We start from the raw sequence: 21044 nt of genomic DNA, 5'->3' as shown, positions 1-21044 counted from the left end.
ACATAGCACACAATCTGCTAAACTCTGAGTGTCTGTTTGAATATGTGTTGAACGTGTCTAATTCAACCTGCACACCACTTTTTAAATTTTGTTAATAGGCCAAGTATAACTTGAATTCTGATTAATAATTTACACAAGTTTTTTTTTTTTGTGGGGGGGGGGGGGATAATATGCTCATATTTGCTGCGCAGTTTACAGACACTCACAGCAAAAATGACAAATTTCCTCATTCTGCTGCAGGAGCGAGAGGGCTGGAAAGAAATATGACTCCCTTAAATGCAGCAGGAGAAAGGGGTGTTTACCATTGGTGGAAAACTCAGGAACTAACCAATCAAAATCACACACCCCACGTGGGTTTGATGACAACCAGCAGACCTGCAGTCTGTGTGTGCACGTGTGCACATTTTGTGAACAGGACTTTTACACAAATTTTTATTTATAACTGGTGTAAAATATTAATATTACCTAATAAACAATGATCCCCAACCCATGTAATTTGGTTGGGAAGTGAAGAAATTCTGGTTTCATGTGGTACGGAAAGCAGAAAACAATCAGTTTTGAAAGTTGTGTGATATTTGCCGTGCTTGGAGTGTGTTTTTAGTGTGTGTGGTGGAGTGTTTTAGCGTGTGTGGTGTAGTTATTTATTTAGTGCATCAAAATAATCAGGCATCTTGGAACAGTGCGTCAAGTCTCTCTCTTTTTTGAACTGCATGAAGACGATTGAAGCACTGCGCGATCAATCTGATGATGAAGTGGACTTTATTGTTCTGGATGAATGAGAGCGGATGGAGTCACAGATCTGTGCGCACAGATCAGCACAGTGGATGGGACCGCGTGCTTGTTCCACCTTCTCCATGACAGCGCCGAGTCCTGGAACACAGAACAGAGTGGACACACACACTGCCCCAGCAGTCAGCAGGCTCCAGGGGCAGAGAACACAGGATTCCAGGTCGAGACCCCAAAGTCCAAAACACCTTTTTCTATTGTTTTGTTTTGTTTGTGTTTTTTGCCACTAACACAGGCAACACCAATAAAAAAAAAATGCTACAAAAACAAGAAATTAAGGAAAAATACACATGGATATTAATTATTGGGGCTTCTGATGTGCGTTGAACAGGAAATGTTTTTCTAAGTGACACAAAAATAATTAATTTGTCTGGCATCTTATTGCATGTAAATAGCCACAAAAAAAACAAACAAAAAAAAAAACGGCAGAAGCATTTCCTACATTTTCATGTGAATTGTTGTATAGAATTTTGTTTATTTTTTTAAGGCTGCTTACAAGCAAATGATGCAACTGACAGGCGTGAAAAAAATCATGCATGCGCACGAAGGTTCAAGGTTTGCTCATGCAAGCACACGTGATTCAAATCCATCAGGTTTTTGCAAAAAATAAAAAGGTCGGATACTTTTCTATCAGACCTCGTATATTACTATAAAGGAGCCATCACATGATGGATTTTTCTTTGTTAATAGGAAACAATTTCATTCCATCAATGTTCAAATCATATGTGATGTGCAATTGCAATGTGTTGGGAACAGGCTAGGGGCTGGCATGGTGCGTGACAGATAGCTGCTTAATGAGTATAGATTATTTGTGTAATTGTTCCGAATGAAAACCAGCCCGAGCACATTTGGGTGTGTGCGCATTCAAATATGTTTTTTGTTATTATTATTAATGTATTTTTTGTTTTTCTAGATGGTGAAACTAGGCAGCAGAGCTTATTAACCAATTGTCTCCCTGTGTTCAATATTTCTCAATAACTGCATGCGTAAAGTTGTGGATGTCACACACTTTCAGCTGTGGTGCGCCTCATTTTTTTTTTTTTTTTTTTTTTACATCAGTGTGTGTGCACTGCTTTGAGCCCACAACGTTTATGGCCTCACACACTCCCACTCCCACTAACTTGATTTACGTTTCATGTTTATTCTGTTTGACAGGGAACCAAATATATTATCCCTGCGTGTCTCTATGTCATTTCTGTAGCTCACACTTGGTATAATTTTCTTTTCTGTGTTCATGTGGAATGATCGGACAGAGAGGGGAATCCCAGTTCCCAGGGCCTATTTACATGAATTTGCATATTTAAATAGAGGTGTGGAGAGGGAGGAGTTTGATACATCTGCATGTGTGCTCAATTCCACGTTCAGTGGGATGTACAAACAGAATGTGCTTGGATCCATGTGTATGCACACTTTGATACATCTGGATATTTATGTGCGTGCAACAGTTTCTCAGTTTTAGAGTACGTCATGTTTCAGTAGGAAATCCATGTGTCTTTTTACATCAGGGCCCAGTTTATTTAGCTTCATGATGAAGTGATATAGGGAAGGATTTTCTTAAAATGTACATGTGAAATTTCACCTTCAAGAAGGCACATTGGAAACCCGAGCTTAGATTTGATTTTTTTTTTCCTTTTTACAATCAATCTCTTCTACTCCAACCTAATGTGAAGCTGTGAATGGAGACGCAACAGACAAATGTTGCACCATTCCCAGTTTTTCCACTCACAACCACAGGCCTTAAATGCAGGAATGGATCGATCTTCACAAATGAAATGAAGTTTTTGTTATCCAAATGATTAATCTGAATGAATCTCTATACCAAGATTGTGAGTGAAGTTTTGGGTCAGGAATTAAGTTTTGTTGGAGCAGTAAGGTTTATCAGCTCTGGGGGAAGCAAGATCCACATCCCACATTGTTACCTGTGGGGTCCCCCAGGGCTCCGTACTCGGCCCAGCCCTCTTCACCATTTACATGCTTCCCCTCAGTCGTGTCTTCGGCAAGCATGGAATTAATTTTCACTGCTATGCTGACGGCACACAACTCTACCTCACCATATCTCCTTCTTGTCCCCCCTCGGTCACAGTCTCCCGCCTCAGCTCCTGCCTGGAGGAGATAGAGGCGTGGATGAGTCAAAACTTCATGCAGCTAAATGGCTCCAAAACAGAAGCCATCTAAACTGGTACCCACCATCAACTCCTGTTCCATTTTTTGGACACAACATTCCCCTCTCTCCCTCTGTGATAAACCTGGGGGTCAAATTTGACCCCCACCTCTGCTTTGACAATCATGTCACCTCCATCTGTAAAATTGCCTTCTTTCACCTCCGTAATATCACCAAACTTCGCTCTTCTCTTTCCCTCCCTGCTGCAGAGAAGCTCGTCCATGCCTTTGTCTCCTCCAGGCTGGACTACTGTAATGCGATCCTCATTGGGATCTCTGGCAGGAGCATTCAAAAGCTCCAGTATGTCCAAAACAACGCTGCCAGGGTCCTGATGAGGGTGCGCAGGCACGAGCACATCACCCCCATTCTTCACTCCCTCCACTGGCTCCCCATTCGCTGCCGTATTCAATACAAAGTCCTCCTGCACACTCATCACTGTCTTCACGGTGTGGCCCCCACTTACCTCACTGAACTGCTCACACCACACACTTCCACTAGGACCCGGTCAGGCCAACAGCACTGTCTAGCCGTGCCCAGGACACAGCTCAAGACCATGGGTGACAGGGCTTTCTCAGTGGCTGCTCCCCGTCTATGGAACGCCCTCCCAGACCACCTCAGGGCTCCACAGACCGTGGATGCTTTTAAAAAAGGACTCAAAACCTACCTTTTTACTCTGGCCTTTAGCTAAATAACTGCTGCTGTTTTATCGTTCTTATTTTGATTTTATTGTTACTGTTTTATTGCTTTTATACAGATTTATAGTTTTCTGTGTTCTTCTGTTTTATACTGTAGCACTTTGGGATTTGGTGTCAAATGTAAAGTGCATTACAAATAAAATGTATTATTATTATTATTATTATTATTATTATTATTATTATTATTATCAGACACTTTTTAACAAGCAGACTCTTGCGTTGACAAATTTAGTTCAAGGTACTGCTAAACCAAAATCCAAATAGCCACGGCATTCCACATTACACTCTGTTTGTTCGACTGTACCAGGTGGATCAGGATTTCCAAAGGCCAAAGTGTCTTTATTTGTCTCCCTAAGGAGAAATTTGCCTCGAGCAGAGGGGTCTGCTACACACCAACACATCTGATACATACCACCCATGCATCAAAAACAAAACAACCACATACTACATCATAGTTAAAATATAAATACACAATCAATCAAAAGCATATTAACATCTTAGTGCAAATTCCGCAACACATGACCTTATAGTATCTTATACTATCTTCGCTGAGCTGTCTGGTCATGTATGAGCTTCACTGACAATAAAACTGACAATTTCACACAGTTCTTTGTTCTGGTATGCAGATGATTCGAGAATTTTAAAACATATAAAGTGATACACTGTGAGATGACAATAAAGTGAGCCAACCTCTGCTCCAGAATTACAGCAGATTGGGTTATTTGTAAACGTCTTTGCTGTCATAAGGCAACCCACGAACGTTCAGCAGTAGACTTTGCTAACTTGGTGCCACCTGGGTGAGTCCAGAAGTGGCAATGTGAGGTCTCTCAGAACTGCTCGACCATTTTCATGACACCGCACAACAATGCCTGAGGTTGGCCGAGTGCCATAAGGTGTTCTAAGTTGTAATTGACTTATACGAGCGAAGAAATAAAAACAAGGTTTGCTTCTGTTTCCTGCTTCTGGTTTACCACAAATTTTGAGTTGCATCATCTCCGGGTTTGATACGAGAGAGCAGATATGTAGTACAGGTGAACCCCGTTAACTAGCGTATGCGTAACTCGTGTTTTGGCTTTACCCACGGTCGATTTGTGGACCCCAAAAATTAGATTACTGTATAAAGGCTGCTGTATGTTTTTGGTCAACCACATTAACTTACGGTTTCAGATAACTCGCGGTTCGATTTTGTGGACCCCAACTTGCGTGAGTTAACAAGGTTCACCTGTATATGTTCCTAACAGCGAGCGCCACTCCCTGATCTTCACTCACGTAACAAGTCAGTGAACCTGTGGCCGTGTCCACTTTTAAAACCTCAAACATTTTCCAAAAAATATTTAAAACCAGATTTTGGAAATGTGACCCCTTTAAGAGACACTGTTTATGTTGGTCCTTGAAGTTAAAATGATGTATTCTGCAGGTTTAATGATGTTTTTTTGTTGCACTGTTTGTATTCTTTGTCTTCCACACCTCTAGTGTGTGCTGTACTTGTGGTCACTGAAAATCCTTTACCCAAAGACGCTCTTTCTTCTACGGGGAAACCATGAATGTAGACATCTGACAGAATATTTCACCTTCAAACAAGAATGTGAGTAAGATCTGTCACTTTTCTCTCTCACTCTCTCTCCCTTCACACGTCTCTGTTGTTCTTCCGTATGTTACCTACTCATTCCAAAATGTCCCATCTTTCAAAGTTACAATGAAGTGATGTCTTTCTGATAGACTTCTGTTTTAAGATCCCCCCCCCCCCATCACCTGCACATCCTTCAGTTCCTCCTCACGTTTTCCTTCCCCCTTTGTCTCCATCCTCCTCTTTTCTTCCTCACTACAAATCTCTCCTCCTTCTCTCTCCCTCTCTCTCTCGTCTCCTCCTCCAGACTCTCAGAGCTTTGGCGTCCTGTCCGACAGCAGGTGATTAGCAGCAAATTAATTTGGCCTTTAATGATTGGCTCAGGGACTTTCTCCTCTGTGTCTGATTGGCCAAGGGACAAGGAAGATAATTTCCCCTGGTGCCTGTGGCGAATAGAGGCCGCCCTCAATTACCATCTGCTGTACGTGTGTGTGTGTGTGTGTGTGTGTGTGTGTGTGTGTGTGTGTGTGTGTGTGTGTGTGTGTGTGTGTGTCTTCATGAATGTTTGAGTGTGTGTGGACTGAGATGACAACTGGTGGAGGAGTAATAATGAGCTCTCACTCGACACGATGCAGATGGAGAGGTAGACAAACACACTTGCTGTCGCACGGCGTCTCCACAATACTGCTTTTGATTTGCTTCTTGCACTGTTTGTCTCCCCCCCCCCCATTGTCCTTCCAGTCTCTCTTTCCTCTTCCCTCGACTCTTATTTTCAGCTCGTAACATCTCCTGTCTCTCGTTCTCTCCTGTCTTCACTCATTGAGCTCTCTCTTTATGAAATTATCAGCCTCTTTTCTTCTTTTTTTTACTCCTCTTTCTGTCCCGTTTGCTCTCATCTTAATGCCGCGCTTTTCCCTTTCTGCCTTCTGTCCATCTCTGATGTCTTCTCAGCTATTTTAATCCAGTGATTATGTCTGCTGTCAGATGTGTTGTAACGGCCGTGTGTGAAACGTACTTTAGGGATGCTGCGTGTTGTGTTTCTGAGTTGATCCTGCTGCCAAATCAAACAGTCTAACATAAAATAAGTTACAGTGTCGCCTCTGTGTGGCCTTATGCTCACATTCTTCTTCGAACCTTGAGTTAAAAACAGAATCAGGGTCTTTGTCATCTTATTTAGCCTTATTGTGCCTTGGGGCAGCTGTTTGTTGTGATTTGGCGCTATATAAATAAAGTTGATTTGATTTGATTTATTTAGCATAACATTTTTCTCTGTACCACCTATTTTTACACAAGGCCATCAAATATGGCCATCGGGTGATGCGAAGACTTTGCGTCTGTCCGTCTGTCTGTGCTCAGCATAAGTCCAGTTCTATTACTGCCAGAGTTTTCAAATTCACAATGTTGTATGGCTGGGGGGCCTGGCTGCCTTTTTGTTTCTGTCTTTTGTTTTTCCTTCCAGGTGGCTTGCATTTGGGACTGAGTGGCTGTGTTGCTGAGGTTATCAGGACCTCACCCTGATCACCTGCGGCTCGTCAGGACTCACAGCTGAGGTGCATCTATATGGATTGGAACATGGTGGCATTTAAGACTGGAGTATACAGTGTGTATTTGCCAGAGACTTGACCTTGTGACCAGACGGGTGAGATCGTCGTCTCGGGAGCCATCTCATCATCAGTGGATGCAGAGAACGTCCAGGGTTTGATGCACGGTCTGTGAAAGAGGAGGGGGTGAGGTCTCACGCTCATCAGCACACTTCCTGAGGTACGTTAGATTTTGTGACTAACATTTATACAGTCAGTAAATGTGGTGTCCCTCACACCTTATTATATTGAGCTGTACGTTAGCCATGTATCGGCTTCCACTGCAGTGGAGTTTTGTGAACTGGATGTTCCATGCCTGCAGGTTGGGAAGCTGATTAGTAATCAAGCCAGGAAGTGTTTGCTGTTTGTACACCTTTAAGTGTTCTCTCTGTGTGTAGAGTGTGGACTCACATAATGGTTCCTTCTTTCACAGACTCGGTTTGTTGCGGCCACCTGGGGGGTGTCGGCGGGGTCCTTGGGTCTGAACAGCTTCTGGCTCCGGATTGTTAGCGCTGCTGGGAGCGCACCACGCCAGACCGCACTTTCTTTTGTTATTTTTTGTATCACTGTTATGTATTAAATTCAGTTAGCCTTTGTACCGTGCTCTGCTTATTTCATACTGGGTCCTTCAAACGCTGGTCGGTTCTCCGAGCTGCGTCCGACACATAACACACAAGGAACATTCTTGGGGCTCAGACCTTTGGACAAGTTAAAAGATGGCTAACCTTGACCTATTTTAAAGGTCATGTTTTAACGTCCAAGTTAGCAATACAACATCAAAGTACTCATGATTCTAAGTCTCCCTGTGCACATGCGCTCATAATTAGTGGTTTATGATGGTTTTTTATTCCTCACCCAAAGCGAGGATACAGGTGCATTTCCAGAAAACATCTCACTCGGCAATTCTCAGTATTTCTCTGCATGTGACGTAGTTAATAGCAAAACAGAAACATCCCAGACCGAGACAGACAGAGGGAAACAAATGCGGTTCTGTCCAATAGCTAAGTTTCTGAGCTTTTCTTTGACGACACACTTCTCCTCGAAACTCTTAACTTTATCAGAGTCTGTCGGATTTTGAAACTTAAAGTGCGGTGACGCTGCTGTTTGTCACAGCTGCTGATTTTACTGCTGCTGTGGTCTTGGACGTGCCTGGACACGCAGATGTATGTCACATATTGGAAAAACTCAGAACATGCTATGGATGAGTGGAATTTTATTATTTTTTCCATCTTTTGCTTCGTGTTCTTTCAATGAAAGTACTTTTTTTTTTACTTTGTTGGTGTCTGGGTGTATGTGTGGGGGGAGGGGGGCAGCTGTTATAACCCCCCAATTTACACAGACTTCTGGCTGAATTTGAACAATACGAGGGCTGTCCGTAAAGTATAGGTCCTTTTTATTTTTTTCAAAAACTATATGGATTTCATTCATATGTTTTTACGTCAGACATGCTTGAACCCTCGTGCGCATGCGTGAGTTTTTCCATGCCTGTCGGTGACGTCATTCGCCTGTGAGCACTCCTTGTGGGAGGAGTCGTCCAGCCCCTCGTCGGAATTCCTTTGTCTGAGAAGTTGCTGAGAGACTGGCGCTTTGTTTGATCAAAATTTTTTCTAAACCTGTGAGACACATCGAAGTGGACACAGTTCGAAAAATTAAGCTGGTTTTCAGTGAAAATTTTAACGGCTGATGAGAGATTTTGAGGTGATTCTGTCGCTTTAAGGACTTTTCACGGTGCGAGACGTCGTGCAGCGCTCTCAGGCAGCGTCATCAGCCTGTTTCAAGCTTAAAACCTCCACATTTCAGGCTCTATTGATCCAGGACGTCGTGAGAGAACAGAGAAGTTTCAGAAGAAGTCGGTTTCAGCATTTTATCCGGATATTCCACTGTTAAAGGAGATTTTTTTAATGAAAGACGTGCGGACGGGTCCGCGCGTCGGGACGCAGCTGACGCGGCGCGGCGGCACAGGAAAAACACCTCCGTGTTGATAACCATTTGTTAAAATCCAGTTGGCTTTTGATGGCTTTCAGTGGAGTGAGTATATGAGAAATTGTTTATCAGCTGGAGATGTTCCAACTTGTCCTCAAGGCTTCCAACAGAGGTGTTTTTCCTGTGACGGAGCGTCGCGGCGGCTGCGAGCCGACGCTGCAATCCGCCCGCACGTCTTTCATTAAAAAAATCTCCTTTAACAGTGGAATATCCGGATAAAATGCTGAAACCGACTTCTTCTGAAACTTCTCTGTTCTCTCACGACGTCCTGGATCAACAGAGCCTGAAATGTGGAGGTTTTAAGCTTGAAACAGGCTGATGACGCTGCCTGAGAGCGCTGCGCGACGTCTCGCACCGTGAAAAGTCCTTAAAGCGACAGAATCACCTCAAAATCTCTCATCAGCTGTTAAAATTTTCACTGAAGACCAGCTTAATTTTTCGAACCGTGTCCACTTCGATGTGTCTCACAGGTTTAGAAAAAATTTTGATCAAACAAAGCGCCAGTCTCTCAGCAACTTCTCAGACAAAGGAATTCCGACGGGGGGCTGGACGACTCCTCCCACAAGGAGTGCTCACAGGCGAATGACGTCACCGACAGGCGTGGAAAAACTCACGCATGCGCACGAGGGTTCAAGCATGTCTGACGTAAAAACATATGAATGAAATCCATATAGTTTTTGAAAAAAATAAAAAGGACCTATACTTTACGGACAGACCTCGTATATAATCAGTATTAAGCTTGTATGTCAGAACGGGCGGGAGACCGGCTCCTGGAGAGGGTGGACCCATAGTACAAACGCCCAGACCAGACTTTGTAGTAAAAGTAGTTGTCGTGTTTATTCCAGGCTGAGGTTTGGTACACAGGTTGTCAGGCAGCGGAGCAGAGGTACAAACAGGGTAAGGCAAAAACACAGTTATCTCCAGGCAGGGGTCTGAGGCACAAGCAAACACTGACATATGGGCTGAGGCAAAAGGCACGGTCAAGAAACACATAGATGTTTCAGGTACACGGTGAGACAAATCGTGACTGGATGCAAAAAGGCTGGAATGTGTGCTAGAAGCAATGACAAACTGGCAAATGTGTGGTGGGTGGGAGGAGATTAAATAGGCAGGTGTTAACAAGGTGCACATGAGGAGAAGGATCTAGAAAGCGGGTGTGGCTGGTGAACAAAGAGTATGGATGGGGCAAGATGGTGAGGCAGGGAGTGCGCAAAGTGGCGTGAAGTAATAGACAAAGATATGTAAACAGGTGGCAAGAGCGTGAGTGAATGAAAACACAAAGCAGACAAAAACAAAGAGAAAGACAAAGACATGGGGCAGGTGCAGGACGTGGAGTGAACATAATTAACTGGGTGTAAGGAGTAACAGGGAACAATGAACAGGCTAAACATAAGACAGAATAACATATAACACTGAACTGGGCAAGAACATGAGAACTGATCAGGGAATACATGAACAAATGAATACTCAAGCAGAAGAACAAGAAAAACAGAGACTACATGATAACAGATACAAAACCCAATGGTACAACACAAATGAGAAAATAAACAACTGACAAACTAATGATCAGTAATGCAACCATGAAATGGCTGAAGAAAACTAGAACAAAACAGAAACCAAAAACCCGATACTAAAGCAGAACAGATAATAGAAAAGAATACTAAAAAGAGACAGATGATAACTAAACAATAAACAATGAAAACACAGACTGACTGAGCAAAACAAGAATGGAACTAAACCATGGCAGAAGTATGAAAAGTAACAAAGGAAACAAAGTGACAAAGCAAAATAGAACAGAGAGAAAACACATTATGAAACGAAACAACTAATAAATTTACATTGTAGACGTTGTAGACTCTCTCAACTGTCATAAAACTGTCAGTCTCTATAAGGAACTTTTTATAAGAGATTTAATGTTGAATAATCCCTTTTAACAAAAACATCTGACATGCGGGTTACAACGGCTGTTATGCTGTTTTATCCCCCAAGTCAGCTGTTTATTGTCACTTAATGGACTTGGAATGTCTCTGAGACATTTGTACAGGCAACATGATGACACAGATATATATATTTATTAGATTTTTCACAGTTATATACAACAGTTCTGAGCGTTTTTAACATGCTACGTTTATGACTAAATGCCGCAGGTGCAAAAAAAAACCCTTATCACAGCTGCTCCTTTTACCGTGACTGCATCAAAATGAACAGGTATCACTTAAAAATGAGTCATCATAACACAACATCACACTTGTGTAAACTTTGGAATTAATCTGTGCCTCTGTTCTTAACGTTAATAGCTATATTCCACTGAAGCACATGCTGGGGCGCTTCTAGTAACGACGTCACCTGTTGGAAACACACGAGTACTCATGAGTACTTTGTTTTCAGACGGTTCCGTAGCTGTTTGCTGAGATTGCCATATACTTTGAAACCTGTCACGGAAGTGCACCGTGATGTCATTGGCTGGTCTAGCTAGCTACAAACTCTGTTTCATTTGTGTGTAAATATATCCCCTTTGTCAAATATTATGTAAAAGCTAGCGAGAAATAAACACTTCTAAAACTGAAAACGCTGCTTTTGTTACCTGATAACACCTCTGGAGCATTTTAGAAGAAATTTTGCGGACATCAGCCTGAATGCTAACTTCCGCTCTTGTCAAAAACTCATGTATGCGCACACGCACGCCCTCATGCAGACGCCATTAAAACATAAATATTGTTTATGATTGATTGATTGAGGGGCTTTATTGAAATTGTACATAAGACAATAGGATCTTAATAATTAATGTAAATACCAATAAATGAATTATATATTTATTACATGGAAAAGCTTATAAAAGAATTGTGACTTTTGCTTTTGTCCAGTGAGTGCCAATATCCAATTTCTAAGATGACATTTTAGGCGAGTTTTACTATGTGTGTGTGTGTGTGTGTGTGTGTGTGTGTGTGTGTGTGTGTGTGTGTGTGTGTGTGTGTGTGGTGTGTGTGTGTGTGTGTGTGAGATGACAGCTTTCCTATAACGGAGGTTTTAATGTGAAGGCTTCGTGCTTGTTTGTTCTGAACATTCCTTCTTGCAGACGTGTGTGTGTGTTTGTGTGTGTGTGATATGTAACAGTCACACTCTGAGTGAGAGGGACTGTGTGTACATTTACAAGTGTGGAAGCTGTTCAAAGCATGTTAAAATGTACTCAGGCGCTCATTTCTCTGAAGACTTGAAATTTCCTGCCCAAATCCACTCCAGGTAAGATCAAGTACTCAGAGCAGGTGTACGAGTCCTGCATGGAGGCGTTTGATTGCCTGCCGCTGGCTGCCCTGATGAACCAGCAGTTCCTGTGTGTGCACGGGGGGCTTTCACCAGAGATCCACACGCTGGACGACATCAAGAAGGTACAATGCACGAGGAGCATGAGGCATGCCATTTTTTAAAACTTAGTCACAATTTGAATATCACTAATCGGAGTTATATATTAAAAATAGCAATAAGTATAATGGGACAAGTGTGAATTCCTTTTCCAGTATTTGAAATGATTTCTAAAAGTGTATTTGTAACCAGAAGATTGTAGGCTCCCTAAAATTTGGATATTGTTTTTTTTTCTTGTTACATTCTAACCTGAGAATGTAATTTATGATCTGATATGTGAATTCCAGATATTTACACTTAAAATATAGCTATCTAAATTTAAAGTTGATATCTTATTTGCAATTGTGATTTTAGGGAGTTTCTGGATTCAGTTTTTCATGTATCTCCGCCCCCCCCCCACCTTTTTTTTTTAAAGATATCTACAAATCTGAAAAGGTGTTGTGACAAAGTATCATTTACTTTAGTGATGTCATTTTGACTAGATATATAGTAGTGTTCAGAATAATAGTAGTGCTATGTGACTAAAAAGATTAATACAGGTTTTGAGTATATTTCTTATTGTTACATGGGAAACAAGGTACCAGTAGATTCAGTAGATTCTCACAAATCCAACAAGACCAAGCATTCATGATATGCACACTCTTAAGGCTATGAAATTGGGCTATTAGTAAAAAAAAGTAGAAAAGGGGGTGTTCACAATAATAGTAGTGTGGCATTCAGTCAGTGAGTTCGTCACTTTTGTGGAACAAACAGGTGTGAATCAGGTGTCCCCTATTTAAGGATGAAGCCAGCACCTGTTGAACATGCTTTTCTCTTTGAAAGCCTGAGGAAAACACATTATTCAGAAGAACAGCGTAGTTTCGTTCCTTCCCACTGTAGCCAAGTGCTTGCTCACAGGGGGTCGTTTTGACCGTTGGGGTTTTACATAATTATTGTATGGCCTTGCCTTACAATATAAAGCGCCTTGGGGCAACTGTTTGTTGTGATTTGGCGCTATATAAAAAAAAATTGATTGAATTGATTGAGTTTGATTAAAAAGTTGATTGGAGAGGGGAAAACTTATACGCAGGTGCAAAAAATTATAGGCTGTTCATCTACAATGATCTCCAATGCTTTAAAATGGACAAAAAAAAAAAACAAAAACAGAGAGGCGTGGAAAAAAATGGAAAACAACCATCAAAATGGATAGAAGAATAACCAGAATGGCAACGGCTCACCCATTGATCAGCTCCAGGATGATCAAAGACAGTCTGGAGTTACCTGTAAGTGCTGTGACAGTTAGAAGACACCTGTGTGAAGCTAATTTATTTGCAAGAATCCCACGCAAAGTCCCTCTGTTAAATAAAAGACGTGCAGAAGAGGTTACTATTTGTCAAAGAACACATCAACTGGCCTGAAGAGAAATGGAGAAATATTTTGTGGACTGATGAGAGTAAAATTGTTCTTTTTGGGTCCAAGGGCCGCAGACAGTTTGTGAGACGACCCCCAAACTCTGAATTCAAGCCACAGTTCACAGTGAAGACAGTGAAGCATGGTGGTGCAAGCATCATGATATGGGCATGTTTCTCCTACTATGGTGTTGGGCCTATATATTGCATACCACGTATCATGGATCAGTTTGGATATGTCAGAATACTTGAAGAGGTCATGTTGCCTTATGCTGAAGAGGACATGCCCTTGAAATGGGTGTTTCAACAAGACAATGACCCCAAGCACACGAGTAAACGAGCAAAATCTTTAACATTCATTAACAAAATTAATGTTTTGGAGTGGCCTGCCCAATCCCTGGACCTAAATCCAATTGAGAACTTGTGGGGTGACATAAAAAAAAGCTGTTTCTGAAGCAAAACCAAGAAATGTGAATGAATTGTGGAATGTTGTTAAAGAATCTTGGAGTGGAATAACAGCTGAAAGGTGCCACAAGGTGGTTGACTCCATGCCTCGCAGATGTGAAAAAAATCATGAAAAACTGTGGTTATACAACTAAATACTAGTTTAGTGATTCACAGGATTGCTAAAAAAGCAGTTTGAACATAATAGTTTTGAGTTTGTAGCATCAACAGCAGATGTTACTATTATTGTGAACACCCCCTTTTCTACTTTTTTTTTCTACCAATAGCCTAATTTCATAGCCTTAAGAGTGTGCACATGTGATTCAAATCCATCAGGTTTTTGAAAAAAATACGGTCCGATACTTTTCTAACAGACCTTTGGTAAATTGTAACCACTTCTGTACATGTCTTTTATTTAACAGAGGGACTTTGCGGGGGATTCTTGCAAATAAATTAACTTCACACAGGCGTCTTCTAACTGTCACAGCACTTACAGGTAACTCCAGACTGTCTTTGATCATCCTGGAGCTGATCAATGGGTGAACCTTTGCCATTCTGGTTATTCTTCTATCCATTTTGATGGTTGTTTTCCGTTTTCTTCCACGTGTCTGTTTTTTTTTTTTTTTGTCCATTTTAAAGCATTGGAGATCATTGGAGATGAACAGCCTATAATTTTTTGCACCTGCGTATAAGTTTTCCCCTCTCCAATCAACTTTTTAATCAAACTACGCTGTTCTTCTGAACAATGTCTTGAACGTCCCATTTCCCTCAGGCTTTCAAAGAGAAAAGCATGTTCAACAGGTGCTGGCTTCATCCTTAAATAGGGGACACCTGATTCACACCTGTTTGTTCCACAAAATTGATGAACTCACTGACTGAATGCCACACTACTATTATTGTGAACACCCCCTTTTCTACTTTTTTTTACTAATTGCCCAATTTCATCGCCTTAAGAGTGTGCATATCATGAATGCTTGGTCTTGTTGGATTTGTGAGAATCTACTGAATCTACTGGTACCTTGTTTCCCATGTAACAATAAGAAATATACTCAAAACCTGGATTAATCTTTTTAGTCACATAGCACTACTATTATTCTGAACACTACTGTAAATACACCTTTAGATATCTTGTATGATTGTGCTGACCTGTCATGTTAGTGTGGAACTGAGATCATTTTGTGTTTCCAGCTATAAAAAAAAATATTATTTATTGATTAGAATAAAACTGAAATTTACAGATAAATCACAAATTCAAAATGCTTTAAAATTCATGGCATTTTTTTTGGGGGGGGGGATGAGCTCATATATGGAAGGTTTTGTGCATTTCATGACTAAAACATGAAACATTCACCAAGTTATCTACACACTCAAAGCTTGTATTTTGCACCTGATCTCAGTTGACCTTGATCATGGTTGTCGTTTTAAAATGTCATTTAAAACCAGAATCAAAGAATATTCTTGAGACAGCATGTAAACCAAATATGAAAGGTTTGTGAAGGAATAGATGATTGTAAGGAAGAGTAATGAGACAAAAATATGGAAAAATGATGCTAATGTCAGTGGGGCAAGAGCTCACATGTAAAGTTCCTTCACATGAAATTAAACTTTAAGATATCAAGATGATACACCACGCCATGTGTAGCAGAGCTCACGTGTGTGACGTGACAGTGAGATCACCTGCTGCGTGTTCTGATCTGATGGTCCGTTTCAACTTGAGAGCAGCCTGTCTATGTGCGCGCGCTCTCCCTCACTGCAGCATGTCGCCACAGTGATATACATTTTTGTTTATGTCGACTTGATAACAGCAAACAGACACACACACACGTCACAGTGGGCAGTTGTTTGTCCATGTCTGTCCAAACACAATACATGGTGTCCAGCTGGACTGTCCAGATCCACAGATTTCCACAGCTGCTTCAGTGGGAGGACACACCTCCTGTCATGTCAGCAGACAGACCAAAGCCACACTTGTGTGGGACTTAGACAGTTGTCTGCAGTTTGTTGTCGTGCCAAGAGTGCGGCTGGCCACACATTTTCTAAGTGCCATGCGAGCAGTGTTAGATGTTCGTTCGTGTCACCTGGAATTTGGCCGGCACCTTCTGTGAGAGGGTGCGATGGATTCGCGCAGTGCACACTTGTCTTTCAGGCGCTTATGTGCACAAATAGTTGTAGCAACAGGTGTATGAGGCATTGGAGGCAGGGATGACATTACACTGTTTGTACAAGATTCCTGTGTCATGCGCACTAAGTGTGCACTTCGTCCAAACTTCACACTATGTGTGAAGGGGCCCTTCTGCACGGTGCATTCAAGATACAGTTAAAGTAAGTCCTTTTGGCTGCTTCCTTGTTTTCACTCAGGGTCACCACAGCAGATCCAATGAGAATCTGCATGTTGATTTGGCACAGGTTTTACGCTGGATGCCCTTCCTGATGAAACTCCACATTACATGGAGAAATGTAGCAGCAGTGGGGTTAGTTTAGTAATATTACAGTGCATTCGGAAAGTATTCCCAGCACTTCACTTTTTCCACATTTTGCTGTGTTACAGTCTTATTCCAAAATGCAGTAAATTAATTTGTTCCCTCAAAATTGTACTCACAACACCCCATAATGACAACATGGATTTTTTTTTTAATTTTTTGCAAATTCATTAAAAATAAAAGACTAAGAAATCATATGAACATAAGTACAGTAAAACTCGCATATATTGGATTCAGGTGGACCAGTGAATTTTGTCCATTATAATTGAAATCTGTTTTATATATATATATATATATATATATATATATATATATATATATATATATATATATATAATGGACAAAATCTATTTTATGTATAAAATGGACAAAATCTATTTTATGTATAAAATGGACAAAATCTATTGTAAGTATAAAACAATCATCAACCTCCAAACCAATGATATGGTATGATATGGTACGTACAATTTCCTCCATGAATTGGGGGTCATTTGAGCATCTTTTTCCGAATTTGGGTTGTGAAGTTGGTCATATTTGCAGACTTTTTTGCCAAACGTATTTGATCCATGATGGAAATGTAATCGGTGAGTGCATTGCAAAAACTTTACAATATGTCAGGATAGGAGGATTGAAAACGTAAAAGTGACGACAAATCACAGCCCTTTGTGGTCTCTGATTTAGCAGGTGCACGCCAGGATCTGGGTAGAGTTCCCAGCCACGCAGAGGGCTGTGATCTAAAGTGGGTTGGTTCATCAAACCCAGGGATATGTGGGAAACTTAACACCATATTACAGTGCAGGCAGCAAGCGTAATTTTCTTAATAATCACTGGCCTTAAATTATGCCCTGCCTCATTTAGGTCCTGTGTCTGAGCACGGTTTGAAAAACTAAACAGCCAGTCTTTTAATCAAGGAAATACGGTACCCACTTTCCTTGAATTGGCAAGTGTCACTACTGAACCTCATTTCATACCTTTGTTACTGGGCACATCCAGACTGCTCTGGATACATGCGAGGGGTTTTTAATGAAAATGCATTGCAATCAGACAAGACGTTTTGTCCGATGTGAGCGAAAATCCATTATACAAAATCTGCTATATACAGGGTTAGATGGGAAACCATAAAAAAGCATTGGGACTTTTGTCCGGTAAAAGCAAATATCTGGTTTATATGATGACTGTTTAGGTGATTTATTTTTTTTTTATTGTATTCACACCTTTTGTGCAATAATTTTTTTGATGCACCTTTGGCAGCAATTACAGCCTCAGGTCTTCTTGAATATGATGCCACAAGCTTGGTGCACCTATCTTTGGGCAGGTTTGTCCATTACTCTTTACAGCACCTCTCAAGCTCCATCAGGTTGGATGTTGAGTGTCAGTGCACAGACATTTTCAGATCTCTCCAGAGATGTTCAGTCAGATTCGGGTCTGGGCTCTGGCTGGGCCACTCAAGGACATTCACAGAGTTGTCCTGAAGCCACTCCTTTGATATCTTGGCTGTGTGCTTAGGGTCATTGTCCTGCTGTAAGATGAACCAGCAGTCTGAGGTCAAGAGCACTCTGGAGCAGGTTTTCGTCCAGGTTTTCTCTATACATTGCTGCATTCATCTCTCCCTCAATCCTGACTAGCCTCCCAGTTCCTGCTGCTAAAAAACATCCCCACAGCATGATGCTGCCACCACCATGCTTCACTGTAGGGATGGTGCCTGATTTCCTCCAAACATGATGCCTGACATTCACACCGCAGAGTTCAATCTTTGTATCATCAGACCAGAGAATTTTGTTTCTCCTGGTCTGAGAGTCCTTCAGGTGCCTTTTGTCAAACTCCGGGTTGGCTGCCATCTGCCTTTTACTAAGGAGTGACTTCCCTCTGGCCACTCTATCATACAGGCCTGATTGGTGGATTGCTGCAGAGATAGTTGGTTAAGGTCCTTCAAATCAAATCAAATCAATTTTATTTATATAGCGCCAAATCACAACAACAGTTGCCCCAAGGCGCTCTATATGGCAAGGCAAAAGCCATACAATAATTACAGAAAAACCCCAACGGTCAAAACAACCCCCTGTGAGCAAGCAAAAAGAGAAAGAAACACTCAGTGCATCATGGGAACCCCCCAGCAGTCTACGTCTATAGCAGCATAACTAAGGGATGGTTCAGGGTCACCTGATCCAGCCCTAACTATAAGCTTTAGCAAAAAGGAAAGTTTTAAGCCTAATCTTAAAAGTAGAGAGGGTGTCTGTCTCCCTGATCTGAATTGGGAGCTGGTTCCACAGGAGAGGAGCCTGAAAGCTGAAGGCTCTGCCTCCCATTCTACTCTTAAAAACCCTAGGAACTACAAGTAAGCCTGCAGTCTGATAGCGAAGCGCTCTATTGGGGTGATATGGTACTAAGAGGTCCCTAAGATAAGATGGGACCTGATTATTCAAAACCTTATAAGTAAGAAGAAGAATTTTAAATTCTATTCTAGAATTAACAGGGAGCCAATGAAGAGAGGCCAATATGGGTGAGATATGCTCTCTCCTTCTAGTCCCCGTTAGTACTCTAGCTGCAGCATTTTGAATTAACTGAAGGCTTTTCAGGGAACTTTTAGGACAACCTGATAATAATGAATTACAATAGTCCAGCCTAGAGGAAATAAATGCATGAATTAGTTTTTCAGCATCACTCTGAGACAAGACCTTTCTAATTTTAGAGATATTGTGCAAATGTAAAAAAGCAGTCCTACATATTTGCTTAATATGCACATTGAAGGACAAGATTTCTCACAGTATTACTAGAGGTCAGGGTAATGCCATCCAGAGTAAGGATCTGATTAGACACCATGTTTCTAAGATTTGTGGGGCCAAGTACAATAACTTCAGTTTTATCTGAATTTAAAAGCAGGAAATTAGAGGTCATCCATGTCTTTATGTCGGTAAGACAATCCTGCAGTTTAGCTAATTGGTGTGTGTCCTCTGGCTTCATGGATAGATAAAGCTGGGTATCATCTGCGTAACAATGAAAATTTAAGCAGTGCTTTCTAATGATACTGCCTAAGGGAAGCATGTATAAAGTGAATAAAATTGGTCCTAGCACCTAGGACCAATCCTAGAACCTTGTGGAACTCCATAATTAACCTTAGTCTGTGAAGAAGATTCCCCATTTACATGAACAAATTGTAATCTATTAGATAAATATGATTCAAACCACCGCAGCGCAGTGCCTTTAATACATATGGCATGCTCTAATCTCTGTAATAAAATTTTATTGTCAACAGTATCAAAAGCAGCACTGAGGTCTAACAGGACAAGCACAGAGATGAGTCCACTGTCTGAGGCCATAAGAAGATCATTTGTAACCTTCACTAATGCTGTTTCTGTACTATGATGAATTCTGAAACCTGACTGAAACTCTTCAAATAGACAATTCCTCTGCAGATGATCAGTTAGCTGTTTTACAACTACCCTTTCAAGAATTTTTGAGAGAAAAGGAAGGTTGGAGATTGGCCTGTAATTAGCTAAGATAGCTGGATCAAGTGATGGCTTTTTAAGGCATGGTTTAATTACTGCCACCTTAAAAGCCTGTGGTACATAGCCAACTAATAAAGATAGATTGATCATATTTAAGATTGAAGCATTAATTAATGGTAGGGCTTCCTTGAGCAACCTGGTAGGAATGGGGTCTAATAGACATGTTGATGGTTTGGAGGAAGTAACTAATGAAAATAACTCAGACAGAACAATCGGAGAGAAAGAGTCTAACCAAATACCGGCATCACTGAAAGCAGCCAAAGATAACGATATGTCTTTGGGATGGTTATGAGTAATTTTTTCTCTAATAGTTAAAATTTTATTAGCAAAGAAAGTCATGAAGTCATTACTAGTTAAAGTTAAAGGAATACTCGGCTCAGTAGAGCTCTGATTCTTTGTCAGCCTGGCTACAGTGCTGAAAAAAACCTGGGGTTCTTATTTTCTTCAATTAGTGATGAGTAGTAAGATGTCCTAGCTTTACAGAGGGCTTTTTTATAGAGCAACAGACTCTTTTTCCAGGCTAAGTGAAGATCTTCTAAATTAGTGAGACGCCATTTCCTCTCCAACTTACGGGTTATCTGCTTTAAGCTGTGAGTTTGTGAGTTATACCATGGAGTCAGGCACTTCTGATTTAAGGCTCTCTTTTTCAGAGGAGCTACAGCATCCAAAGTTGTGCTCAATGAGGATGTAAAACTATTGACGAGATAATCTATCTCACTCACAGAGTTTAGGTAGCTACTCTGTGTTGGCATATGGCATTGGAGAACATAACAAAGAAGGAATCATATCCTTAAACCTAGTTACAGCGCTTTCCGAAAGACTTCTACTGTAATGAAACTTATTCCCCACTGCTGGGTAGTCCATTAAAGTAAATGTAAATGTTATTAAGAAATGATCAGACAGAAGGGGGTTTTCAGGGAATACTGTTAAGTCTTCAATTTCCATACCATAAGTCAAAACAAGATCTAAAGTATGATCCAAAATTCTTCCATTTAGAGCTGATGGAGGCCACTGTGGTCTTTGGGATGTTGAAAGCAGCAGAAATGTTTTTGTACCCTTCCCCAGATTTGTGCTTTGAGACAAACCTGTCTTGG

At 41.2% G+C, this 21044-nt stretch overlaps 1 protein-coding gene across 4 annotated transcripts in view; it reads left to right on the top strand.

Moving 5' to 3' along the window:
- Positions 1–21044, top strand: part of LOC117520140 (serine/threonine-protein phosphatase 2B catalytic subunit alpha isoform-like) — a 155029-nt gene that overhangs the window by 76945 nt on the left and 57040 nt on the right. For all 4 annotated transcript variants that reach the window (XM_034181445.1, XM_034181443.1, XM_034181444.1 and 1 more), the window contains exons 4-5: positions 5116–5227; positions 12013–12158. In XM_034181445.1, coding sequence (XP_034037336.1) covers positions 5116–5227; positions 12013–12158 — 258 coding nt within the window. The remainder of the gene's footprint in view (positions 1–5115; positions 5228–12012; positions 12159–21044) is intronic.

The sequence above is a fragment of the Thalassophryne amazonica genome, chromosome 11 (genome assembly GCF_902500255.1).
Source record: "Thalassophryne amazonica chromosome 11, fThaAma1.1, whole genome shotgun sequence".
Taxonomy (NCBI): domain Eukaryota; kingdom Metazoa; phylum Chordata; class Actinopteri; order Batrachoidiformes; family Batrachoididae; genus Thalassophryne; species Thalassophryne amazonica.
The sequence above is the reverse complement of the archived record's forward strand: the minus strand, read 5'-3'. Positions and strand labels throughout refer to the sequence as shown.